The sequence below is a fragment of the Pseudopodoces humilis genome, chromosome 7, assembly GCF_049639895.1.
Source record: "Pseudopodoces humilis isolate 2021_Gansu_Grassland_sample_001 chromosome 7, ASM4963989v1, whole genome shotgun sequence".
In the NCBI taxonomy this organism is placed as follows: domain Eukaryota; kingdom Metazoa; phylum Chordata; class Aves; order Passeriformes; family Paridae; genus Pseudopodoces; species Pseudopodoces humilis.
This window is the reverse complement of record NC_142206.1, coordinates 8394622-8418397: the sequence shown is the minus strand read 5'-3', so window position 1 is coordinate 8418397 and position 23776 is coordinate 8394622. Positions and strand designations below refer to the sequence as shown.

The window sequence follows — 23776 nt, the reverse complement described above, 5'->3', positions numbered from 1 at the left end:
GGACAGTCTCCAAGTGTGGGATAAGCTTGGTTTGTCCCTGGTCACCGTGACACAGCCACAGGAGGTGACCACAGGGCTGGGGCACTGAGGTCACCGGTGGCAAAGGAGCGAGGAGCCCTGGGCAGAGCTCATCTCACGGGATCAGCTGATCCTGATCCCCCCCCGCATGCCAGCCATCTGGATATAAATCCATGCTGCAGAGCCCCGCGCTCTGTCTGTGTTACTACCATGGGACGGAGCTGCTACTTCCTCCTGCTCCTCTTCCTCCTGTTCCCGTGGCCCAGAGCCACCCTGGCACTCCTGCAGTACCGCCACGACTGTGGAGAGTTGGGAATGCAGCTCCTGGTCTTCCCGCCCCATGGCCGCACCGTCCGCTTCAAGGTTCTGGGTGAGTGGGGAACTCCCTGGATCCCTTTGGGGTGCTGGATTTCTCTGGGATTCTCCCCAAACCTGGAGTGTTCCCTGGTGGTGGTATCCCAATGGGATGAGCCCAATGGCTGGGATCAGCTGTTGCTGATGCCTGGGAGGTTCCCATGCACCTGGATGTGTCACTTCCCTGTGTCCATGGTGTCCCCTCAGATGAGTTTGGCTCCCGCTTTGATGTGGCCAACTGCTCCATCTGCCTCCACTGGCTGAATTCCAGGGAGGACGGTTCTGTCGTCTTCTCCTCCGGCTACAAGGGCTGCCACGTCCTGTTCAAGGTGACACTCCTGTCCCCTCCACGGTCCCCTCCAGCAGGATGGGGGTGACTGTCCCTCGTGTCTCCCTGCAGGAAAACCGCTACGTCCTGCGGGTGCAGCTGGAGGAGCTGCTGTCCAGCGGGATCCCAGTCACTTCCTACGAGGTCAACATGACCTGCCCCAAGCCAGGTGACTCTGAGATGCTTCCGGATGGAAAACGGGAGCAGGGCCAGGACAGCAGAGTTACGATCTCCCACACTGGCCTGCACCAGATCTCTGAGTCCTCCCTTACCCTTTCGGGATCCCAGCTCACATCCCGAGATCGCTTGGAGCAGGTTCACACCATGGGACAGTACCCACCCAGCTCAGTGCTTCCTGGCATCCAGCACCATTCCAATCCGGCTCACTCGGGGCTTCTGTCCCAGCCTGGTGGGGTTCATCCTGTCACCCAAATCCAGGGAAACTTCATCCACCCGGGAGTGCAGCCCCCCCAGCCCGGGGGACAAAGCCAGCCAGGGATTCTTCGCCCAGTGCTTGTATCCCAAAACCATCCCAGTGTGGTGCATCCTGGGAGTCAGAGCCAGCCAGGGCACCTGCGCCCAAGCTTTGTATCCCAAAACCAGCCTGGGATGGTATATCCTGGGGCTCAAAACCAACCAGGGGTTCGCCCAGGTTCTGTATCCCAAAACCATCCTGGGGCTCAAAACCAACCAGGGACTCGTCCAGGGTTTGTATCCCAAATCCATCCTGGGGGTCAAAACCAACCGGGGCAGCTTCGTCCAGGGTTTGTATCCCAAATCCATCCTGGGGGTCAAAATCAACCAGGGACTCGTCCAGGGTTTGTATCCCAAATCCATCCTGGGGGTCAAAACCAACCAGGGACTCGTCCAGGGTTTGTATCCCAAATCCATCCTGGGGGTCAAAACCAACCAGGGACTCGTCCAGGGTTTGTATCCCAAATCCATCCTGGGGGTCAAAACCAACCAGGGACTCGTCCAGGGTTTGTATCCCACAACCAACCTGGCTTGACCTCCACTGGTGCCCAGACTCCAGCAGGATTCCTGCGCCCGGGAGCTCAGCCTGCAAACCAGCCAGGAATATCTCGTCCCAGTTATAACTCCAACTCCCAAACTGGGCCCCAAGGCCACAATGGGCTGCTCCATCCTGGTCATCCCAGTCCAGCTTTTGTGCACCCAGGACTCTCATCCTGGTCAGGTTTCATCAGCCCTGGACTCCAGGCTCAGCCCCAGCCAGGCCTGGGACGCCCAGGGCTGCAGCCCCAGCCTGGATTGCTGCATCCTGGGATTCACTCCCAGCCCAGCCTGCTGCAGCCCACAGCGCTCTTCTACCCTTCGGCAGGGGCAGGTAAGGCAGGAAGATGGGATGGAGGGATGCTGGGACAAAGAGAAACAGCCTCAAGGTGCTTTTCCAACCCATGGAGGGACATGCTGTCTCCTCTCTGCTTCCCCCCAGGAATGCAGCTGACACGAGAGCAGTGCCAGGTGCCATTGGGCCGGATGCCGTGCGTGGCTCCACAGGGACGGGATGGATGTCTGCAGGCAGGATGCTGCTACGACGACATGGACCGTACCACACCCTGCTATTATGGGAATACTGGTAGGACACCCAGAGGCACATCCCAAAATCCCTTCACGGCACCAGGAGAGGGTGCTCAGGGTGATGGAGCCTCTCTGTGGTATCACAGTCACGGTGCAGTGCCTGCTGGAGGGACACTTTGTCCTGGTGGTCCCACGGGGAATGGTGTCCTCACCCTACAACCTGGACAGTGTGCAGCTGGCCAGCAGCCAGGCAGGATGTGAGCCCCTCCACGTGTCTGAGGCCTTCGTCATGTTCCGCTTCCCCGTCACCCACTGCGGCACCACCGTCCAGGTAGGGCAGGAAAACCCCGGAGAACCCCAGGTGGGCATGGTGGGGTCACTTCAGGATAGAAGTGCCTCCAGGATGCTCCCTCCAAAACTTCAGGATAAAGAACTCACCCACACACTGCCTCCTGCCTCAAATCCTGATCCCTGTATTCCCCAGGATGTTTCCCATTCCAGTGTTCCCTACACAGGTGGTCGAGGACAGGTTGATCTATGAGAACCAGCTGATCTCCACCATCGAGGTCCAGGGATCCCCCCGGGGCTCCATCACTCGGGACAGTGTCTACATGTAAGGGAAGAGGGTGGAAAAATCCAGGCAGAGAGCCTGGATTCCCCCTTGGATCAAACCAGCCCTCACTCCTGTCACGTCCGTGGTGGTGTCCCCATAACTTGGGCTGAGGGGGCTGATGGAGGATTTGGGAATCTCCCGCCTTTCTCTCCCTCTTTTCCTCAGTCTCAAGGCTCAGTGCATCTACAACTCCAGCGACCTCCTTCCCTTGGGAGTGGAGGTGGCCGTGCCCCCCACAGCTGCCCCCCTGGCCATGCCGGGCCCCCTGGGGCTCCAGCTGCGGATTGCCACCGGTGAGTGCTCCCCATCCCGCTCCCCATCCCGCTCCCCATCCCACTCAACCCCTCCCAACGTTCCCACAGACGAATCCTACAACTCCTACCACCCTGTGGGTGATTTCCCCCTGGTGAGGGTGCTCCGGGACCCCATTTACGTGGAAGTCCGGCTGCTCCAGAAGACAGATCCCAATTTGGTGCTGGTGCTGCACCACTGCTGGGCCTCCCCTGGCTCCCATGCCACATCCCAGCCCCAGTGGCCCATCCTGGTGGAGGGGTGAGTGACAAAGGATGAGAAGATGGGAGTGAGGGGAGGTCACTGTGCTGACACAGCATCCTTGTTTCCCACACAGGTGTCCCTTCCAAGGGGACAACTACAGGACACGGCTGATTCCAATGGGTCCAGCCTCTCCGGAGCTGCCCTTCCCGAGCCACTACCAGCGCTTTGTCATCTCCACCTTTGCCTTTGTGGAGACCCCCGGAATGGCAGTGCTGGAGGGGGAGGTGAGGAGGATCCCCCTGAATCCCTGTTTGGAGTGTCCCAGTGTTGGGAATCCCTCATCCCAACACCCCCAAATCTACCCCAGTGCTGACCCTGCTTTCAGCTGCCCACGGTCTCTTCCTGTTGGGAAGCTCACTCTGCTTTTGGGAGGTTCCTCAAGGCTTGGGGACCCTTTCTGGGGATCCCCAGGTGATGCTGGCATTCCTGTGGCTCCCAGGTGTACATCTCCTGCAGTGCTTCCGTGTGCCACCTGGCCCAGCCCGAGCCCTGCCGGCCCTCCTGCCAGCTGGGAGTGCCCTCACGTGAGTCTGGGAGTCTCCAGGGATTTGGGAAGACCTCTACATGTCCCCCTCTTCCCAAGCCAACCTGCTGTTCCCCACAGGAGTGCGGAGGTCTCTGGGAGACAGGACGACAGGTGACAGGATGGGGACAGTCACATCCCAGGGATGCATTGTCTTTCCTGAGGTTCCCAAGAGAGAGGGAACTCAGCACAGAGGCTGAGGGGTGAGTGCCTTCTGCTCCCTAAAAGCCCCTTCATCTCAAACACCCCTTCATCCCTCTAAGTTATTTCCTCCCCGTCTTCCTCCTCACAGCTCAAGACTCTACCTGGATGCCGTTGGATGTCTCTGGGAAAACTGGAAAAATAAAACTCGTGCAGAGCACAGCTCTAAGGGTGGCTTGTCCTTGGGAGGGGAGGAAAGAGGGTCCCTCATCCCCATTCCCAAGCTGGCAGCACCACAGCCCCCCAGATCCCACCCTGCTATACCCCAGCCCTTCACAGGAGCCTTTTCCAACTGGAATGACAGGGAATAATTCTTTATTTCCATACTGAAACTAAGTAACTGCTTACAAAACTGCACAGTCCTCCCTTCCCTCCCTCCTTCCCACACATCCTGGCCTCAAACTTCCACCAGCACCGGGATTGGGATTTTTTGTCAAACCAGTTACAAGCACAAAACAATCTAAAGGCGGAAAACACACAGAATTGGGAAAAAAACTAAACAATAAATTCATGAAGTACGGGGAAGGCAATGTCCAACTTCCCTTGCACCAACAGCTACAACAGGGGAGTTTGATAATCCCACCTTGATATTCCCACCCACCTCCCACCCTGAATCCCATAAAATCCCAGCTTCCAGGGCTACAGGCTGTAGAACTTGAGGCTCCGATCCATGCCTGTGGAAGCGATGAACTTGGCATGGTGGCCAAAGGCCACTCCTGTGGTCAGACCACTGTGCTCTGAGGACGGAAAACAATCCATGGTCACAATTCCGAGTGGATTTGTCCCATTCCCGCCCCAGCCATTTCCATGATGCCACAATCCCTCACCTGTGAAGTGGAGGATCTCTGTCCATTGCTTGCAGATGTAGATCTGGACATCGGTCCCGCCCAGCGCCAGATAGGTCCCGCTCTGGTCGAAAATCAGCGATTTCACCTGTGGAGAACAATCACAAGGCGTTGAAAAAGCTCCAAATGGCTTTTTTGGGATGCCACAACCCATGGAGCAGAGAGACCGTGGGGGGAAAAAGGGACATCACACACCTCGAAGTTGTTATCCAGCTGCAACGTCTTGAAGTTCTTGAGCTTCCTCAAATCCCAGAGCTTGACCGAGGAGTCGTCGGCTGCCGTGGCCAGGTAGTATCCGTTCTCGGAAAAGGCGATGCTGGTGATGGGGCCGGAATGTCCCGGGAAGTTGGCCACATTGGTGCGTTCCTGGGGACAAGGGGGTGAGAGGGAATCAGCACTGGGATGTGGCATCGTTCCCAACCGACCTGCGCGGTCACGGCGTCACCAGCAGCTGCTCTGGAGCTGGAATCTTGGGATTTTTAGAGAAACTTCCAAAAACATTCCTCAAAGTCCTGCTCCTTGGACTGATACCCAAACCAAGCTCAGAACCCCCGAAACGCCTGATCCCACACATTCCCATCAGCCCTTACCTTCAGATCCCAGATCTTGATTTGGGAATCCATCGTTCCCGTCCCAAAAATGAGCCCGTCCGGGTGGAACTGGGCACAGGTGAGAGCTGCGGAGACAGTGGGAGAATCAGACCCCGGGGGAAGACTCAGAGGGCTGGGAAGACTCCCAAGAGGGTTGAAGAGACTCAGAGGGTTGGGAAGATACGGGGAGCTGGGAATATTCAGAGAGTTGAGAACACTCAAGAAGGTTGATGAGATTGGAAGGGTTGGGAAGACTCAGGAAGATTGGAAATGCTACCAAGACCACTCCAAAGGAGTTCCCATAAACTCCAGGAGCCAAGGGATTTCAATGGGAATACGGGGATCATCAACTCCAAGGCTTACCACATCCAGAGCTCTCATCCGTCACCTTGGTGAGGACACGGCCCGTCTGGATATCTGAGAAAGCCCAGTACTGGGAGAGAGGAAGAGCATTGGACATGGAAGGGGTGGGAAGCAAAGGTGGGATCTGTGGGATGGGGAGGGATTCACCTGGTCATCCGAGGAGCTGAGCAGGTAATCACCCGTGGCGTGGAGGCTGAGCCCAGTCACGGAGCCCTCGTGGGCACGGACCACCTGGACACAGGAGGCGTTGGGAACGGACCAGATACGGATGGTGGCGTCGGGAGAAGCCGAAAACACCAACTCCTACGCAAGGACAACACCAGAAGGTTCACACAGGAAGAATTCGCCTCTCCAAGACCTCCCAGCAGGAGATTCCACCAGAGGAGGGTCCTGATATCCAGATTTGAGACATCCTGGAAATGAGGAAAGAGCCAGACGCACCTGGGATGGGTGGAAGACGACGCTGGTGACTTTCTTGGTGTGGCCCTTGAGTGTGGCCAAGATCTGCTCCGAGCTCTTGTCGAACACGATGACGTTTTTGTCGGCTCCACCTGGAAAGCCAAGCAGGAAGCGCTGGGATGGGAGTGTGAGGCCAACCAAATCCACCTGCCTTATGTCCCAAAAACACAGAGGAAGAGACCCACGCCCAGGTGGGAAATCCCCAGGAAAGCGCCCTTACCAGTAAGGATCTTGTTGGTGTCCGAAGGACACAGATCCAAGGCAAGAATTCCTGGGATGCTGGCACTGTGCAGCCCCTGTGTGAGGGAGGAGAAGCCCAAATTAATGCCACAAGCAGCGAAACACTCCCAAACGGAATCAAGAAGCAATTCCCAGCTGCACGTGGGAGTTTCCCAGTCCTTTCCCATCTTGGCACTCACCACGTGTGAGGCCACCTGCCGGTACTTGCTGAGCTCCTCCGGCTTCACCAGCTCCTCCGGGACTGTCTTGCCCCTCTGGAAAAAACAGGGACAAACGTCAGCCTTTGCTGGAGCATGGCATATCCTACCTCCCTCAAAATCCTTGGATAAGGCCACTCACCTTCTTACGCTCCGTGGTCAGCACCGTCGCCTTGTCTTGGAGCTGGAAAACAAGAGGAGGGTGAGCACAGACTGGGAATTCTGCGATGGGAAGATGTGGAGGGGAACACATGGAACACTGCCCTTACCTTCTGGATGATCTCTGGGGTCATTCCCGCCAGCTCTCCCAGATCCATGGCCTCGCCAGCGCCCTGTGTGGCACAGAGAGAAGGGACATGCAGAGAGGGAATTTGGGCGCAGTGAGTGGGAAAAGAGCTGGGAATGAGCGGGAAAAGGGCTGGGATGGGGAGCAGGGACTCACGGCCACGTTGGGCTGCGCTGACGGCACCGCCTGGGGCACGATGAGCCCGGCCTGAGGCTTCAGCGTGGCCAGAGCTGCAAAAACACAAGTTTAAAGGAAAACCGGGGTAAAGCACTTCTCAGAGCCCCTTCCCAGGAATATCACGTGTCTGTGTTACCTTCTCTGGCAGCGGTGACCTCCTTGGTGAGGCGGGCAATGACCCTGCAGGCGGCATCGTGCTGGTACAGGGCATGGGACAGCTCCTGGCGCGTGGTCTGCAGCTGCTGCCGCAGCGTGAAGCTGTGCAGCATCACAGCATCCTGCCGGGAAGCGCTGGAGTCAGCCGGGGAATGCTGGGAGCCCAGCCCCGGCAGTCCCCCCGGCACTCACCCACTCGTCCTGCAGGGCTTTCAGGATGGCCGGGATGCTGGTGGCCGAGGGGGGTTTGGGGCGGATCGGGTGGGCGACTGGAAGAGAGATGGACACATTATCCCTGTCCTGGAGATCCCTATGGATCCCTGCACTCCCACGCCTTGCCTTTCCCATTTCACCATCCCCCCTCTAACCCCTCTCTCTCCCAGCCTCCACAGCCGAGTCCGGCGTCTCACCCCCAGCTCAGCAAACCCCATTCCCGCCCCCGGGAGAACCATGCCCGCTCCCGATCCCGGTACCTTTGATGTCGATGAGCTGCTCCTCGGACAGGGGCTGGTTGTTGACAGGATCGGTGCCGTTCTCCGCGATGTATTTCTCGATCAGCCGCCGCTCGTACACGTGGTTGGACACCGGCGACACACACGGGTGCTCCGGGACCTCGTTGGAAACTGCGGGGGAAAGGGAACGACAGGGTGGGACGGGAAGGGGGATTTGGGAACCCCCTACCCGGTGATCCCCCGGTGACCCCGGCTGTCCCCGCCCCGAAACCCGGGATCTCCCATTCGGTAACGCATCCCTCCCGCCGCAGCCGCTCTCTCTCCGCACTCACTGGAGCAGATGAGTGCCATGGCGGAGGCCGGGCGGTCGCGGCGCTCCGGTTACGGCCCCGCTGCCCTTCCGAGGCTGCTTCCGGTTCTCCTTTCCGGTCCGGAGACCCGGTTCCGGTTCCGGTTGGCGCGCGCGGCCCCCGCGCCGCTCCCGCGCGCTCACGCGGGCGCCGCCACCGCCGCCGCCGGAACCGGAAGCGCTCCCGGCATCCCTCGCGCTCCCCCCGCCGGCGGGAACGACGCTTCCCGGCATGCACCGCGCTCCGCCGCCCGCCTCCGGCTGTTGCCATGGCGCCTGCGTTCCCGGCATGCATCGCGGCGGTCCCGGGGACTACAGCTCCCGGCGTGCCCCGCGACGGAGCCGAGGGAAGCCTCGGTGAGGGGGGGTCGGGGGGGACCCCGGGGTGGGGGGTGGAATTCGGGGAAAATTGGGGGAAAATGGGGGAAAATCCGGGAAAAGTGGAAGGAAATGAGTGGGGGGAGCTCCAGGGGGGCATAGGCGGGGTGAGGGAGCCGCGGTGGGGGGTCCTTGGGAGATCCCGGGGGGACTGGGGGGATCCTGAGGGCGTGGGGGACAGTGGGAGGTGGGTACAGAGGGGCCTAGGGACATCCTGGGGAGATCAGAGGGATCCTGGAGACCGCAGAAATCTGGGTGGGGTGTGCAGAGAGGGCTTTGGGGATCCAGTGGGCACTGGGGAAATCCAGAGAAGACTCGGGAGATTTTGGGGATCGTGAAAGGTGGAGGGCCCTGGCGGGGGGTGGGCACAGGGGGATCAGGGGTTCCAGGGGAATGGAGGGAACTGGGTGGGGCAGAGCAAACTGGAATTGGGGAGATCCTGGGGGGATTTGAAAAGTGCGGGACGCGGGGGGTCTTGGGGGGGGCAGTGGTGACTGTGTCCTATCCCGGAGCACCCCGCTCCCTACTTTGGGAAGGGGTGCCCCCCCCTTCCCAGCCAGGCCCGGTGCCCTTGGCTGTGTCCCGCTGACTCTCGTCTGTCCCAAAAATAGCCGGGACACCCGGCCTGTGCTGAGGGGGAGTTTGGAACTGGGTTGTGGGGCCTCCACCCTCCTCTCCTGCTGGGAGGACCCCAAAACCAGCAAGGGGCCCCCAAAACCAGCAGGATTTTCTCCTCCCAGCACCCCCACCTCTCCCTTTCCCCACAGATCCCAGTTTCCAGGATGGGGAGTGCCGTGGGGCATTGGGCCCTGCTGGCCCTGCTGCTGTGGATCCCATTTTTCACGGGATCCGCAGGGGATGGAGCCAAGGATGGCCAGGAGGGATTCCAGGGACATGCCACCACCTCCGATGACATGCTGCTCCGTCTGGGAATATCCACTTGGGACACCCTGGAAAACTGGGTGGGACCCCAGCCCCTGCGGACGGTGGCGGAGGTGGGATCCTGATTCCCAAAGCGTCCCTAGAATTCCTCGTGCAGGGACATGGGGGTCTACGCCCTGTTTTCCCACTCCTTCATCCCCATCTTTCCCCGCAGAGCCTCTCCACCACCCTCTGGATTGTTTCCTCTGGGATCTCGGCAGCCTTGACCACACTCTGTGGTATCCTGGGGGATCTCCTGGCTGCTTTCAGCATCAATGGTGAGCGGATTCACCCTGTGGGATGGCTCTGGCCCCCGTTCCTGGTGCATCCCCCATTGCTGACTCCCAGATCCCATTCCCAGGCCACTGGCTGGTCCGAGCAGCAGCACTGGCTCCCAGAGAAGTCCAGCGGGTGCTTCTGTGGGCAGTGGCCGCCCTGGTGGGATCCTGGGTGCTATCCCGGCTTCAAAGGCTGCTGCTCCCGCTGCTCCGTGGGATGAAGCTTTTCTTTTTCCTTGGAGCCTTCCTGCATGTGGCTGCTTCCCAGGAGAGGCCCACAGTGCAGGCGGGAATGCTGCTGGGCCTGTGGGTGCTCTATAGCCTCGTGGGCAGCCTGATGCCATCCCCGGATTCCAGCAGCCGGCTGGATGCAGCTGTGCGGAGCCTGGAGTGGAAGGTGGAGGAGCTGCGGCGGCGCCAGAAGTTTGGGGGGCCCCGGAACCGGGAGGATTGAGCCCCACTAAAGCATCCCCAAAGCTTGGCTCTGTTATCCCAAGCATGTGTCCCCCTGCTCTGCTGAGCCCCCACGCCCCCTCCTCTGCTTCCTGGTTCTCCCAGGGGTCCTGGGAACCCCCATCCCTCTGGGAGCACCCCAAAATTGGGGGTTTGCCACACATGCCACAAGTGCCTTCACCCCAAAAGCCCCCACGAGCCCTGAATGTGGGAGAAGTGCTCCCATATTCCCTGCTTGCCAGGGATGTTGTCCAAGCCCAGCTGGCTTGGGGTGCAGAGGGAATCCCATTCCCCATCCTGAGGGGTCTGCTTATTTTGGGGTCCCTCAACTGTCAGGTTTTGGGTTTTAAGCTGCTTTTTAAACGGTTTTGATAACGTGGTTTGGAATAAAGACGGATTTATCCAGCCTGACCCTGTTGCTTTCCCATGGGAAGGGGGTCAGGCTCAGAACCGGCCCTCCCAGTGCATTTGGGGTTGGGAAGGGAGGAGGAGGAGATGGAGGGTGGTTTATCCATGCCAGCATCCCACTGCCCTCCAGCTGTTCCTGTTGTGCTTCCTGCTCACTCTGTGCCCCTGGACATGGATGTCCTTGTCCTTCCCATGTCCCCAGTATCCCTAGTGGAACAGGGAAAGATGGATGGCAGTTGGGAGAAGAATTCCCACTCTCCTGCCCTGCTCCGGGGGTCTCTGTGGGGCCTGGGGTTGGGATGGGAATGGGATGAGGAGCGGGGATTGGGATGGGGATGAGGAAGAGAATGATTGGAGCAGAAATGGGGATGGGTTGTGGGATGAGGATGAGAATGGGGAGCAGGATGGGGTGCAGGGCTGGGAATGGGGGGTGGGATGGGATGTGGCTCGGGCTGTGGAGCAGGAGCCGGAACACCGGGCACGGCCGGACTTTAGGACCCGGCGGGACGAGGCGGCGCCGGTGCCGGTCCCGCCCCGGCCCCATTGTCTGGGCGCGGGGGCGGGGGGACGGGAGGCACCGGCGGAGCGACGGGAGGCACCGGCGGCACCGGCACCGACGGCACCGGCGGACGGACCGAGCCCCTCGGCCATGGCCCCGGCGCCCCGGCTGGCGCTGCTGGCCGCCGCCCTGCTCTGCGCCCCGGGTAAGTGGGAACGGCACCGGGAATGGCATCAGAAACGGCAGCTGGCACCGGGAATGGCACCGGGCACCGGCATCGACCCCGCTCTGCCCCCTTCCCGCCTGCCTGCCGCGATCCGCTCCCGCAACCCGGGTCGATTCTCCCCTTTCCCCACATTCGGGGTCCCTCCGTTCCGCCGGGATCCCGGGAGCCGGGGCGACCTCACTCCCTCCTCCTCCTTCCCCGCGTTCCCCGGGATCCGCGTCCCCCATTCCGCGGGGATCCGTGCCCCCTCCACCGCCTGGGATCCCGAGGGGGTCACCCGGGGAACGTGGGATCCGCTGGGATATCGAGGGGGGAATCTCCTCCCAGTCCCCACGGGAAGCCCGAGGGACTCCCCTTCCCTCCGGATCCCGGGATCTGCCTCGCCTCTCTCCCCACACACCTGATCGCCCAGGTGGGATCAATTCCCGGCTGTAAGGAAGCCCTGCCGGGAATCCAGGTGGGATCTGCTTCCTGTGATGAGGGATCCCTTTGATCAGGACCCTGAGCCTTGATCCCCCCCCGAAGGACACGGTTCCAACCCCCTCCCTGGCAGGGAACAGCTGGGACTGGGGGAACCGAGTGGCCCCCTCAGTCTTGATGCAGGGATGGGATAACCCTGGGATGGGGCAACCATGGCAGGGGTGACCTCAGAATGTGGTGGCCCAGGCAAGGGGTCACACTGCATGCTGCCACAAAGGTGGGCGCAAACTTGCCCCCACTTGCCACCCCTGTGTACCCCACTCCCACTGTGTCCCCGCGGGATGTGACACATCTTTGTCCTTGCAGTGAGGGGTGACGGGGAGCCCCCGGATCCCGTGTTCCTGCCAGTGGAGCTGGAGGTCCTTGGGGTGCCCGAGTTCTTCCGGCTGCAGAGGGTGGATCAAGACGTGGCCCCCAACTCTTCCCTGCACACCCGCTCTGAGACATTCCTGCTGCTTCGTGCTGGATCCCAGCCCCTGGTCCAGGCCACCTACCCCCCGTTCAGCATCCGCCAGGTAAGTGGGACTCCTCTGTCCCCTGGGCCACCCCAGGGTGTCCCAGCTCCCACCACCATCCTGGTGTCCTTACAGGAGGTGCCCCTGGAGAGCCCCTCCAGCTCAGCAGCTTGGGCCATCCGTGCCGTGTCCCTGGAGAGCTCTGTGTCCCCTGCTGAGCCCATGGCCCGTGTCCTCTTCCATCTGCATGGGCCCGACTGGATGCCTGGGAAGAAGGATCACGCCAGGACCCGGGATCACCCCAAGGACTGGGACCACCCTGGGGTCTGGGATCACCCTGAGGTCCAGGGCCACCCTGGGGGTCAGGGTCACCCCAGGGACTGGGATCATCCCAGGGAGCAGGACCACCTTCGGGACCAGGACCACCCTGGGGTCCAGCATCGCCCTAGGAACTGGGATCACCCTGGAGATCGTGACCACCCCAGGGATCAGGACCACCCTGAGCAGCGGGACCACCATGAAGTCTGGCATCACCCCAAGGACCAGGATCAGCTCAAAGACCAGCACCACCCTGGAATCCGGGACCACCCCAAGGACCAGGACCACCATCAGCAGCAGGACCACCATGGGAATTGGGATTCTTCAAGGGATTTGGATCACTCCAGAGCTCAGGATCTCCCCTGTGTCACCCTCCACGCTCACCACCGTGGGCGGGTGGCCCGGGGGACATGTCGCCTGCAGGTCAGTGCCATCCTAGGGACCCTGGGAACCCACAGCTCCTCTCCAGCCTAATCCCAGGCCCCCCTCTCCCCTCCAGGCCCCACTGGGCGTGTGCGTGGTGGAGCTGGAGATCCCTCCACGCTGGTTCTCCCTGGGATCCCTCCATTCCCACCGGAGCCGCCGGCGGGATTCTGACCCCTTGGAGCGTCCAGAGCACCCAGCACCAGCTGAGCTGCGCTATAGTGTGGGGGAGTGTGGAGGTCGGGAGCAGGAGGCTCCCAGATTCCTGGGAATGCTGGAGCTGCGGGCAGGAGAGCCGGAGCGGCGGCAGGAGGTGCGGCTGGACGAGAAGGTGCTGCTGCGTGTCCCCAATGTCCCCCTGCGGCCTGGGCAGCGCTTCACGGCCACCATCGCCCTGCGCCACAACTTCACTGCTGACAGCCTGACCCTGAGGTGAGAGCAGGGACAATGGGGACAGTGTGGGACCCTGCATGGCACTATGTGGAAGTGTGTGGCAGTGTATGACACACTGTGACAGTTAGTGGCACTGTGTGACAGTCTGTGACATTGTGTGGCATTTTGTGGCAGTATGTGATACTATGTGACAATGTTTGACACCATGTGCACTGAGTGACATTTTGTGACAGTGTGACTGTGACACTGTGTGACACCGTCTGATACCAGCTGACAGGATCTGAGAATGTGTGACTGTGTGACATTTAGTGGCAGTGAATGACACCATCTGATACCATTCTGACAGTGAGTGACACTGTGTGATTGTGAGTGACACTGTGGGACACAGTCTGACACCACCTGACATTGGGTGACATTGTGTGATTCTGTGGACACTGTGGGGCATTGTGTGACACTGCCTGACACCCTTTGTGTGACTGTGAATGACACTATGTGACACCTTCTGACACCATCTGACACAGTGTGACACCATGTGTCCCTGCAGGATCAAGGCCAAGAAGGGCCTGCAGGTGGTCTCCGCCCGCCCCACAATTCCCAGCACCTGGAGCGTGCACCTGGAGCATTCCCGCGGTCCCAAGCACTCCACAGCCGTGGTGACGTGCCGGCGGCTCGGGGACATCCCTGTAATCCCTGACATCTCCAGGTAGGGAATATCCCAATACCCCCATCCTGGTGGGAATTTTGTGTTGTCCCACCCTGATCCTGGTGCGGTGCCGCAGGGTGTCCGAGCCGGCCGCGTTCCTGCACCTGGATGTGGCGGTGGAAAACGGGACGGGGGGGCTGGCGCCGGCGCGGCCCCTCACCTGGCAGGTGGAGTATCCTGGCCAGGATCCTGAGGCGCAGAAGGACAAACTGGTCTGGGAAATCCAGGTGTCGGAGCGGGATGTCCGTGCCCTCGTCCCGCTGGTGCAGGTGGGTGCCCCCCATCCCATTCCAGCCCTCCATCCCGTGGGAAGCACCCCCTCATCCCACTGCGCTTCCAGGAGCTGGAGATCCTGAACACAGCGCCGCTGACCGGAATCCCCCGCGTTATCCCGGTGAAACTGGTGACTGTGGAAGCAGGGGGTGGAGTGTCCGAGCTCACGGATCCTGTAGGATGTGAATCCGCTGACAAGCAGGTCCTGCAGGTGAGTCCTGCTATCCCCTTGTTATCCTGCCTCACCCTGGGAGATTCCCATGGAATTCCATGTGCCCTCGCAGGTGTCGGATTCCTGCGACCTGGTTTTTGTGGGGGGCAAGGAGAGCCGAGGGGCACGGGGGGCCCGTGTGGATTTCTGGGTGCGCCGGCTGCGGGCAGAGCTGAGCTTCTCTGTCTGGGCTCCGCTGCTCCCGCTCCGTGTCCAGCTGGGAGATCCCATCCTGGAGCAGCTCCGTGGCTGGAGACTTCCTGGGGGGCCTGACAGGTGAGACCTACAGAATGGGATGGTGGGAAAAGGGGGAGATGGGAATGGGGCCAAGACCTGACATGAGGGGATGCATCAGTGAGCCCCCAACACACTCCTGTGTCCCAGGATTCTCATCACCCTGCCATGGAATCCCTGTCACCCTGTCCTACAATCCCTGTTCCCCTGCGCCTGGTAACCCCATCCTGGGACTCTTGTCACCCTGTCCCCTGTCCCCAGTGCTGTGGTGGAGTCCGAGGACGCTGCAGAGGAGCCAGAGCGGCGGGCGCGGGGCTGCCGGCCACAGTTCCAGCGCACGGGGCTCCGTGTCCTGGCGCACTTTGTGGCCCACCCCCTGGATGGTGGCCGGCACCTGTCCTACCTGCCTGGCCCTGAGTGGCTCCTGGATGTCACCCACCTGGTGGCTGCCCGGACCCGTGTCCAGGACCCCCGCGTGGCATCACTGGAAGCAGGGGCCATGGTGGTGGGCCGGGAGCCTGGAGTCACCTCCGTGGAGGTAAACAGGGGTTGTCCGTGGGGAATTTGGGGGATCCTGGGGAGATTTGGGGGTGTGGGAAGCTTGCAGGGATGGAGCTTTGGGGCTGGAAATGATCCCAGTGGATGCTGTCCAGGATACAGGGTGGGAGGGAACTGAGGGGTTGGAGGGGGTGGTAGAGGATGGAAGAAGAAACAGAGGCTGTGAGGAATGTTGGGGGACTCACAAGCTGCTTCCAGGTGCGCTCCCCGCTCTCTGACTCCATCCTGGGAGAGCAGACGCTGGTGGTTTCTGAGGAGAAGGTGACGGTGACAGAGCTCCACACCCAGGTGGTGGCTGGGCTCTCCTTATCCCTGCGGACACAGCCGGATCATCCTGGTGTGGTCACGGCCACTGCCCAGGGGACACCCACACTACGGGCCCTCAAGCAGGTGAGATGGGTGGGAGGGGCACCCCTGTCTCCCCAGTGTCCCCCAAACCTCTGCCATCCCTCTTGTCATCCCACCAGGAAGCGACACTGTCCATCTGGTTGTCCTTCTCCGACCGCACGCTGGCCCCGCTGGAGCTCTACGGGTGGCACGACGTGGCCTTGACCGTGACGTCCCTCGACCGCTCTGTTGCCACCATCACGGGGTCCCCTGGGGTCCCCACTGCCCACCCATGGGTGGTGGCCGAGGGACCAGGCCGAGGGGACCTGCTCCAGCTCAGTCTGCACCCCCCGGATCCATGCCGGCGTGGCCGGCACCGCGCGGCCGCCCTGGCCACCGGCACAGCCTGGCTCGAGGTGGGGATCCCCTCTCCCGGGACCCCCCGGCCCTTCCCGCGGGCTGAGGGCGCCATGTCCGGGGAAGCGGTGACCGTGGGACGGAGGGACCCCGCGGGCGTGGGGCCGGCAGCCACCAAGCTCCAGGGGTCTTCTTCGGAGGAGGATGAGGAGGAAGGCTACGGCCACAACCGTGCCGGCATGGAAGAGGAGGAGGAAGAGGAGGAGGAGATGGTGAAGGCTCCAGAGCGGGTGACTGACCTGGAAATTGGGATGTACGTGCTCCTGGGAGTCTTCTGCCTCGCCATCTTCATCTTCCTCGTCAACTGCATCTTCTTCGTGCTCCGGTACCAGCAGAAGGAGCTGCCCGAGCCAGGCGGGGCCCCCTCAGCGCCACAACCCCACAACTGGGTCTGGCTGGGCACCGACCAGGAAGAGCTGAGCCGGCAGCTGGACCGGCAGCAGCTGGATCGGCCACAGCTGGATCGCCGGCAGCCGGATCCCCCAGCATCCCCGGGCCCCGCCTGTGGCTGCGGGGGCCCCCCGGGCTCCGGTGAGGGCGGGGCTGCCCCCGGCTCCCCGGGCCCGGGAACGCCGCAGCCCCGCAAGGAGGGATCGGCTCCAGGGGGCGGCCGCAGGAAGCGGGTGGAGTTTGTCACCTTCGCCCCCCCGCGCGTCCCCGAGGAGCCCCCCCCGGCCGCCCCGCACGTCCAGTCCATCCTGGTGGCCAGCGAGGACGACATCCGCTGGGTGTGCGAGGACATGGGGCTGCGGGATCCCGAGGAGCTCCGGAGCTACATGGAGAGGATCCGCGGCAGCTCCTGACACCGAGGGGGCGACTCCCGGACCCCTCAATTCCCGGGCAAGCCAGTAAGGGCCCGACCTCCTCCCCATGCCGTGCTGGGGGGACACCGACCCCCCCCTTCCAGCGGGATGTGCCGGGGACCACTGGTGGCCTCCTGGGACCACCCCGAGGTGCCCACAAAGGGTGAGGGGGGAGTCTCCCAGCCCTGTCCTTGTGAGGGCTGGATCCCGGCGCCACCGGGGAGGAATTTGGGATGCTCTTACTGCTTTGGGTCTCATTGCGACATGGTGTTCATAGTGGTGATGATGGTGGTGATGATTCCTGTGGTCTGATCCCGGGGAGGATCCTGTATCCCCCCCACCTTCACCCCGGCCACGCATCCGTTTTGTACACATTTTCTATCGGGAATGCCCGGGAAGGGGCTGCCAGGGGCTGGTATTTATGGAAAATTTTTAATTCTGACGTTGTTACAAAAATAAAGTATTTAAAAAAAAAAAAAATTGGGATTCACCTCTGTGCTATCTCCTCTGATCCTAACACCGGGTCTCACCCTGCCCCCATGGCAGTGCCAGGCTCCTGGGAATGCGCACATGTCCTTGACCTTGGCTCCACGTGGGAGCTGGTCACGGGATTGGATCCAGGGCTGGGCCTGGCCGTGGCCCAGCTGGGGTCACCTTGGGATAAGGGATCTCCTTCCTCCCTCTTCTGCCATCCTCCTCCTCCACCTTTCCAATCCAAACACCAGCCCGGTACTGCGTGTCCTCCCCATGGTCGATCCCCAACATTCCCAAATGTCCCCTCAGCACCTCCCGTTATTTAGGAGTGGCATGGGCATTCCCACCCTTCCAGCTTCCCCGTAAGTCCCAGCAATCCCAAGACACCCTGGGTAACAGCAGGAGATCCCCCACCCCATCACCCTGCTCCCAGCTTCCCCAGACTTCCCAAAACCCTGCTGAGATGGGGTGACTGGAGTCCTGGCCCCGCATCCCAGTGCCCTGGGTCCCCAGGTGTTCAGCTGGATCCCAGCCCTCACCCATGCTGGGGATCAACATCTCCTGCGATGCCCCACCTCCTACCCATGGAAATTCCAGCCTTACCCCTCACCAAATATTCCTGGAGGGTGCTGGGGTGATCCTGCATGTACTAGAAGATGCTCGGGATGTGGAGCTACAGGTAACATTGACTCCAAAATCCAGGGTGAAGAGGGGAACTCCTGGGTCTTCATCACCCCACAGATGTCCCACAGCTCAGGATACCCCGAGTCCCCCGCGTGCCACCACCCCAAATCCACGACCTGGAGGACAAACGAGCTGCAGTTCATGATGGCTTCACCACATCTCTGTCCCCTGGGCTGGAAGCACCAGGTCCACCAGGCTCCCTTGCCCTGGAGGGTCTCTGGGGTCCCCAAAACCCCATTTCCTCCCTGCCGGGGCAGGATGGAGCCACCCCATCACCCTCCTCCACCCTGCAGCACCGAGTCGGCTTCCTGCCCTCCGCCACACTCCCGGAGCTGCCAGAGCACGGGGACACGGCCAAGCCATGTCCCCAGGCTGCTGAGAGAGGGACCCCTCGAATCCCAGATCCCTGAATTCCATGGGCCTGCCCCCCTGATGGGATGGGGGGGCTCTGCCTGCTCTTGGTGGCTCTTTCTGCCGTGGCATCTGCACAAGGTACGTCACTGTTCCCATCCTGGCCCTTGCTGTCCCTCTCTTGGGATCTTGGGGTGGTGGAGCCACAGATTTGGGGGTTGGGGACCTGCCACCTCCCTGGGATGGGGAGCACTGGGGGTCCTGGGGGTCCCAAACAGGGGTGTCAGTGGTGGAGGATGCTGCCCCTCAACCCACCCAGATGGAGGGAAAGGGATCCCCTAAAAGGCAATCCTAAGGCTTGCAGATTCTCCTGTGGGTTAAGGCCCCCTTGGATCTCCCCGAAAGCAACCTGGCAACCCCTGAAAGAGGGTCCTAAGCCCCTAAAGGTGCTCTCAGAGCCATCCCACCTACAATCCCTTTGGGAATGGGGCTACACTCAGGGCCTGAAGCCAGTCCTGTCTCTTACGTACTCTGGGATGGTGTTGGGATGTGATGCCACCTGCCCTCCCCACCTTGTCAGCATTTGGGATGGTTTGGCTGCCAAAATGTCTGCCAGGAGCTGCTTGGAGGCCTCCAATCGATCAGGAAACGGCCCCATCACCCCATTTCCGCCCTTCTCACACCTCCGTCCCCACCTGGAGCAGCTCATTCCCATATTCTCCCCTCATCCGTGGCCTTTTCCTTGAACATTTGAACTCCAATCCACACCCCACCAGCTCTGCTGTCTCTTCTCAGGAATCCCACCCTGGATGCCTCACTTCTGGGGCTTAATCCTTCCCCCTGGAGGAGCCAAATGGGGCATTTTTAGGGATAACAGGATCATCTACTCACCTCTGGCTCTGGAATGGGTCAGGGGGGCACAGGCAGGTCAAGGCCCTTTATGTCCACAGGGGCGAACCAAAAGGCAGGAACAACACGGATGCAGGAAGGCATCCCAAATTTCAGCTCTTCCATCACTGAGTTGTGTCCCAGTATTCCCAGATTTAATGCCAAATTCTCCCAGCAGATCCCACACCAGGACTGAGCCCTGAGAAACATCCTGGGGCACACAGGGATTGATTTTTGGGATGCAACAGCTCCATGACCACTTTGCCAGAGCCCCACTTTGCCAGAATTCCCACTGTGCCACTCACAGCTGGGAGAATCCTCTTGACCACCTTTTGGCAGGTTTGGGATGCACCCCTCCAAATCCTGGGGGGCTCAGCCCCTCATCTCTCTGCCCTTTCTCCCCACAGAAACAACAGGACCTCCCAATACTCCGACTGGGAACACCTCAGTGACACCGGGTGAGTGGTGGGGGGAGGGTGAGGGACATCCTTACATCCACTTTTTGGGATTCTGGGACAAAGCCAGGTCACCCTTCCCGGTGCATCTCCCAGGTCCCAGAGCTCTCCGGCTGGCGGGCGGCCGGAGCCGCTGCGAGGGCCGTGTGGAGCTGGAGCAGGAGGGGACATGGGGGACAGTGTGTGACGATGGCTGGGACATTCTCGACGCCGACGTCGTGTGCCGCCAACTCCGATGTGGCCACGCCGTGAGAGCCCCCGGCAACGCCTCCTTCGGCCGTGGACACGGCCCCATCCTCCGGGATGAGGTGGGATGCAAGGGACACGAGCAGGACCTCTGGGAATGTCCGGCCGCTCTGGAGCACGACTGCAGCCACAAGGAGGATGCCGGCGTGGTTTGCTCAGGTGGGTTTGGAATATTCTGGAGCCGGGGATGTTGATGGCGCATCCTCATCTCCGCGCTCTTCCTGCAGAACACCAGGAGTGGCGGCTCTCCGGAGGCCGGGATGGATGTGCCGGCAGGGTGGAGGTGTTTTTCCGTGGCACTTGGAGCACAGTGTGTAACAGCACGTGGTACAAGACGGAGGCCACGGTGCTGTGCCGGACGCTGGGATGTGGGGATGTGCTCCAGCGGCCCTCCTTTGGACACACGCTTCCCGGGAAGATGGTGTACTTGTGTGGGAGCCTGCAGCCCTCGCTGGCACAGTGCCGCTGGACCTTCAATAAATCCGCTCCGTGTTACCAATCCTGGGCCGCCGGGGTCATCTGCAACGGTACCGGCTCCTTCCCGACGGGATCTGAGGCACGGTCCTGCCCTCTCCTAAGATTCCGATTTCTGTTCCCACCCTTTTCAGGCTCCCAGGGTTTGGAGACGTCAACGCCCATGGCTGAGGTGACGCCCAGGAATGTCACTGTCCTGCACGGTGAGTGTCCGAGCCCTCGGCCATTCCGGATCAGGGTAAAATTCCCAGGGGGGAAGATTTACGTGGGATGAGCTGTGTCTGTTCTCTGTCCCAGCCGAGGAGGGGACCCCGACCTTGGGGACACCACCACCGGACAGTCCCCTTTTTGTCCTGTGCCTGGTGCTGGCAGCACTGCTCCTGCTCTCCGTGCTGGCCTTTCCCGCCACCCTGCTGAGCCTGAGGAAGAAGAGCGGTAAGGAATTCTGGATCCGGACACAGAACTGGGACACGATCCCCACTTTTTCAGCTCAGCTCAGCCATGGAGTGAGTGCATCTCCCCTTGTGTCCACAGCCACATCCTCCTTGGGAATACCCACACCAGTCCTGGTGACCCACAGCTACCAGAACCCCAGTGTACCCTCTGGAATACCCAACGACTACAGGAAAACCCCCACCAACATTCCCAAAGGATCAGGTGGGTCTGGCAGGTCCCCCCAGGGGCTGTGGGGCCAGAGGTGCCAGCTGGTGACAGATGCCACATCCCCTTGTCATCCCCCAGACCATCTGGTCACAGCCATTTCCGAGGATTCTGATTCTGACTCGGAATATTATGAGTTCAGCAGCAAGCCTCCTGTCGCCCTGTCCACCTTCTACAGTGAGCATCCCACTTCCTCTGGGATCCCTGACACCCTGTCCCGGGATCCTTGTCACCCAGGATGCTCCCACCCCTCTCCGCTTCCCACAGACTCCCTGCGCCAGCATCCCAGGGAGGATCTTCTCCCTCTGAGACCCAGCCAGGACAAGGTGGAGCCATTCCCTGGAGATGGTATGACACAAGGTGGGTCTATCCCATGGACGGAAGGGTGGCCACCCCCTCTCCCAATATCCTTGTTCCTACATTTGATGTCCTTTTCCCACAGAGCTGGCCAGGCCAGGGTCCCCATGCCACAGTTCCTCCAGCTCATCCTCATCCACAGGGCCCAGTTGGAACGGCAGCATTCCCACCCCTGCCCGTGGCCCCCAGTGGCACCAGGCAGCCACTGGCCATGGCTACAGCACAGGTGGGAAGCGTGGGAGCAGGGATGGGGAGACCCCAAGGATGGGAGAAAGGGATGCAGGGAGCAGGGATGGGGAGGGAATGAGGGTTCAGGGACCCCAAGGAGAGGAGCAGGGACAGAGCGATGCCAAGGATGGGAACAGGTTCAACCTCAACAAGGAGATGGGAGCTCGTGGAGTGGGAGCAGGGATGGAAAGTGCCAGTCAGTGACCCTGTTCCTCCCAGCTCCCCCGGCAGCAGCAGCCCCAGTGCCCTCCCAGCCCTGGGTACCTGCAGCTCCGGCAGATCCCGACGGCAGCTCCAGCACCTCCTCGGGGGAGTGGTACGAGAACATGCAGGAGACAGAGCCCCCTGGAGACCCCTCCTCACATCCTGGTGAGGATTCTGTGCTGGAGGTGGGGGACACAGGGAGTTCTGGGAATTTCCAAATCCTCCTGGCGGGCTCTGTTATTGCAGGCTGGTCAGATCCATCCTATCCCTCAGGGGAACACGTGGAGGATCCCGACTTTTCCGAAGGCAGCGACTACGATGACATCCACAGCTCTGCCTACTGAGCCTGTCCCACTGCTCCAGAGCCCAAATCTCCTGGAATTCTCTGGCTACCTCCTCCAGAATTCTCCAGCCACCTCCTCTGTGCTGCCAATAAAAGCTTTTCCTACCGTATCCTTGGTCCATAGGGGTGTCACCAGCCCTGCAGTGAGGCTGGGTCACTGAGTGCTCCCACTTGTCCACTAAGTGACACAAAGATGGCCAAAATCCCACTCCCAGCCCACAGGAGAAGGGAAGGGGGCAGCAGAGCCCTGATCAGCTCCATAGAACCAGGGGTGGAAATTAAACTGCAGGAAAGGAGAACATGGAAAACCCATGTGTCCCCCCAGAGCTTCCCTACACCCTTCTGGGACAGTCCCCATACCAGGAATGTGCTGTCCATAAATCCTGTCCAGGAAGGCTCCAGGAATGCTGGAAGAGAAGCCACTGAGATGCCACCCCAAACCCACTGGATGGTGCCCTATGGGGGTGGGATACAGTCCCCAAACCCTTCAGCATCTCCCAATCCATCCATATCCTAGCAGAAAGCTGGAGCCAAGCAGCTTGCTGGAGCCAAGCACCGTCCCAGCTTTGGGATGTGGAGGTGTTCCCAGCTGGGAGAGGGCACAGCACCCACCCATCATTCCGGGATTGGGACCCCTCTGCCCCTCCCTCACCCCACTTCCCGCCACCCATCCCAAGCCAGCTGCTCCCGCCCTGACCCCACCGTCTGATTTCTGTCTCCCCGGGGAGGAGGTCGGGGTTCAGCCGCACCCCAAGTGGAAAATGTGGCCTCCACATCCTCCAGCTGTTTGCTGAACGAGAGGCCCCGCACAAAGGAGCCGCAACAACGGAGGAAATCCCAAAATAGCAGCAAAACCCCGACAAAGGGCACGGGGCGAGGCAGGGGCTGAGAACGGAGCTGGCACCGGGGGTGCCCCAGCCCCGCTCCTGCCTCTGGGTGCCAGGGGGGGTTGGGAGGGAGGTGATGATGTTTGGATCACTGGGATCACGGCATGGACAGGCCAGGAGGATCGATGAATTGGGGGGGGTCCTGATGCCCTGGGGAGTCCCAAAATCTAAGGGGTCAATGTCCTGGGTGGGATCCCCATGTGCAGAGGGGTAGCAGTGTCCTGAGGGTGCTGATTCCTGGGAGGGCACCAGTTCCCTAGGGATAACAAAGCCCTGGAAGGTACCAAAGCCCTGGAGGGGGGGCACCAATTCCCTGGGGATACCAAAGCCCTGGGGGGGGGCACCAGTTCCCTGGAGATATCAATAGCCTGGGGGCCCCAGCTCCTTGGGGATAGCAGTGCCCTTGGAGCGTGACAATCCAGCCTATGGCCACCTAGGCAAGGTGTCACCTCCATCCCCACACAGCCACATCAGTGCCAACCCTTCCTCCAAGCTGCCCCCGCCCAGAAAATCCCCCTTTTC

General features: G+C 61.0%; 5 protein-coding genes across 10 annotated transcripts; 4 read left to right on the top strand and 1 right to left on the bottom strand.

Annotated features, from left to right (window-relative positions):
• Window positions 1–27: 27 nt before the first annotated feature.
• On the top strand, window positions 28–4294 carry ZP1 (zona pellucida glycoprotein 1). 2 transcript variants are annotated; one of them, XM_088057695.1, is made up of 12 exons: window positions 28–388; window positions 580–701; window positions 773–2045; window positions 2154–2297; window positions 2386–2570; window positions 2755–2852; window positions 3018–3145; window positions 3215–3404; window positions 3481–3631; window positions 3847–3931; window positions 4012–4133; window positions 4223–4294. In XM_088057695.1, the coding sequence occupies exons 1-11, from the start codon at window positions 229–231 to the stop codon at window positions 4128–4130; spliced, it is 2655 nt and encodes an 884-aa protein (XP_087913821.1). In that variant the 5' UTR covers window positions 28–228; the 3' UTR covers window positions 4131–4133; window positions 4223–4294. The 2 variants fall into 2 exon arrangements, with proteins under 2 accessions (XP_087913821.1, XP_014113332.2); XM_014257857.2 differs by having other exon boundaries at window positions 152–388; window positions 3018–3404.
• Window positions 4295–4429: 135 nt separating this feature from the next.
• On the bottom strand, window positions 4430–8391 carry PRPF19 (pre-mRNA processing factor 19). The gene is made up of 16 exons (XM_005528961.3): window positions 8229–8391; window positions 7918–8067; window positions 7637–7713; window positions 7425–7566; window positions 7268–7341; window positions 7095–7157; window positions 6968–7009; window positions 6808–6882; window positions 6609–6684; window positions 6371–6480; window positions 6077–6232; window positions 5930–5999; window positions 5567–5652; window positions 5172–5342; window positions 4959–5064; window positions 4430–4868 (listed from the first exon to the last, which is right to left on the bottom strand). Exons 1-16 carry the CDS (start codon window positions 8245–8247, stop codon window positions 4771–4773), a joined length of 1515 nt encoding a protein of 504 aa, XP_005529018.1. The 5' UTR covers window positions 8248–8391; the 3' UTR covers window positions 4430–4770.
• A 78-nt stretch (window positions 8392–8469) lies between these two features.
• Window positions 8470–10686, top strand: TMEM109 (transmembrane protein 109). Of its 2 annotated transcripts, none has more exons than XM_088058239.1 (4): window positions 8470–8602; window positions 9391–9618; window positions 9720–9822; window positions 9906–10686. In XM_088058239.1, the coding sequence occupies exons 2-4, from the start codon at window positions 9406–9408 to the stop codon at window positions 10274–10276; spliced, it is 687 nt and encodes a 228-aa protein (XP_087914365.1). In that variant the 5' UTR covers window positions 8470–8602; window positions 9391–9405; the 3' UTR covers window positions 10277–10686. The 2 variants fall into 2 exon arrangements, with proteins under 2 accessions (XP_087914365.1, XP_014113414.1); XM_014257939.2 differs by lacking the exon at window positions 8470–8602 and adding an exon at window positions 8820–8878.
• Window positions 10687–11253: 567 nt separating this feature from the next.
• Window positions 11254–17448, top strand: TMEM132A (transmembrane protein 132A). 2 transcript variants are annotated; one of them, XM_014257796.2, is made up of 11 exons: window positions 11254–11387; window positions 12195–12403; window positions 12479–13084; window positions 13161–13516; window positions 14022–14180; window positions 14257–14449; window positions 14521–14664; window positions 14738–14940; window positions 15160–15436; window positions 15655–15846; window positions 15924–17448. In XM_014257796.2, the coding sequence occupies exons 1-11, from the start codon at window positions 11333–11335 to the stop codon at window positions 17001–17003; spliced, it is 3474 nt and encodes a 1157-aa protein (XP_014113271.2). In that variant the 5' UTR covers window positions 11254–11332; the 3' UTR covers window positions 17004–17448. The 2 variants fall into 2 exon arrangements, with proteins under 2 accessions (XP_014113271.2, XP_087914420.1); XM_088058294.1 differs by lacking the exon at window positions 11254–11387 and adding an exon at window positions 11946–12105.
• A 1027-nt stretch (window positions 17449–18475) lies between these two features.
• CD6 (CD6 molecule) lies at window positions 18476–22456 on the top strand. 3 transcript variants are annotated; one of them, XM_014257866.2, is made up of 12 exons: window positions 18476–18653; window positions 19808–19858; window positions 19952–20260; window positions 20329–20628; window positions 20710–20778; window positions 20873–21010; window positions 21110–21232; window positions 21317–21412; window positions 21503–21595; window positions 21678–21818; window positions 22040–22189; window positions 22280–22456. In XM_014257866.2, the coding sequence occupies exons 1-12, from the start codon at window positions 18599–18601 to the stop codon at window positions 22366–22368; spliced, it is 1614 nt and encodes a 537-aa protein (XP_014113341.2). In that variant the 5' UTR covers window positions 18476–18598; the 3' UTR covers window positions 22369–22456. The 3 variants fall into 3 exon arrangements, with proteins under 3 accessions (XP_014113341.2, XP_014113340.2, XP_014113342.1); XM_014257865.2 differs by having other exon boundaries at window positions 22271–22456; XM_014257867.2 differs by lacking the exon at window positions 21317–21412 and having other exon boundaries at window positions 22271–22456.
• Window positions 22457–23776: the final 1320 nt, after the last annotated feature.

What these genes read in the sequence shown, in the direction of transcription:
- ZP1 (XM_014257857.2), top strand. Translation starts at nt 229, where the DNA reads ATGGGACGGAGCTGCTACTTCCTCCTGCTCCTCTTCCTCCTGTTCCCG. An exon ending in CTACCCTTCGGCAGGGGCAG is followed by an intron (nt 2,046 to 2,153) that starts GTAAGGCAGGAA and finishes GCTTCCCCCCAG; the next exon opens with GAATGCAGCTGACACGAGAG. An exon ending in CCAGCTGGGAGTGCCCTCAC is followed by an intron (nt 3,932 to 4,011) that starts GTGAGTCTGGGA and finishes TGTTCCCCACAG; the next exon opens with GAGTGCGGAGGTCTCTGGGA.
- PRPF19 (XM_005528961.3), bottom strand. An exon ending in GGCAGGTGGCCTCACACGTG is followed by an intron (nt 6,685 to 6,807) that starts GTGAGTGCCAAG and finishes TCCCTCACACAG; the next exon opens with GGGCTGCACAGTGCCAGCAT. An exon ending in TCAGCTCCTCGGATGACCAG is followed by an intron (nt 6,000 to 6,076) that starts GTGAATCCCTCC and finishes CCTCTCTCCCAG; the next exon opens with TACTGGGCTTTCTCAGATAT.
- TMEM109 (XM_088058239.1), top strand. Translation starts at nt 9,406, where the DNA reads ATGGGGAGTGCCGTGGGGCATTGGGCCCTGCTGGCCCTGCTGCTGTGG. An exon ending in CCCTGCGGACGGTGGCGGAG is followed by an intron (nt 9,619 to 9,719) that starts GTGGGATCCTGA and finishes CTTTCCCCGCAG; the next exon opens with AGCCTCTCCACCACCCTCTG. An exon ending in GGCTGCTTTCAGCATCAATG is followed by an intron (nt 9,823 to 9,905) that starts GTGAGCGGATTC and finishes TCCCATTCCCAG; the next exon opens with GCCACTGGCTGGTCCGAGCA.
- TMEM132A (XM_014257796.2), top strand. Translation starts at nt 11,333, where the DNA reads ATGGCCCCGGCGCCCCGGCTGGCGCTGCTGGCCGCCGCCCTGCTCTGC. An exon ending in CGCCCTGCTCTGCGCCCCGG is followed by an intron (nt 11,388 to 12,194) that starts GTAAGTGGGAAC and finishes TTGTCCTTGCAG; the next exon opens with TGAGGGGTGACGGGGAGCCC. An exon ending in CCCTCGTCCCGCTGGTGCAG is followed by an intron (nt 14,450 to 14,520) that starts GTGGGTGCCCCC and finishes CTGCGCTTCCAG; the next exon opens with GAGCTGGAGATCCTGAACAC.
- CD6 (XM_014257865.2), top strand. Translation starts at nt 18,599, where the DNA reads ATGGGGGGGCTCTGCCTGCTCTTGGTGGCTCTTTCTGCCGTGGCATCT. An exon ending in CGCCCTGTCCACCTTCTACA is followed by an intron (nt 21,413 to 21,502) that starts GTGAGCATCCCA and finishes CGCTTCCCACAG; the next exon opens with ACTCCCTGCGCCAGCATCCC. An exon ending in TGGCCATGGCTACAGCACAG is followed by an intron (nt 21,819 to 22,039) that starts GTGGGAAGCGTG and finishes TGTTCCTCCCAG; the next exon opens with CTCCCCCGGCAGCAGCAGCC.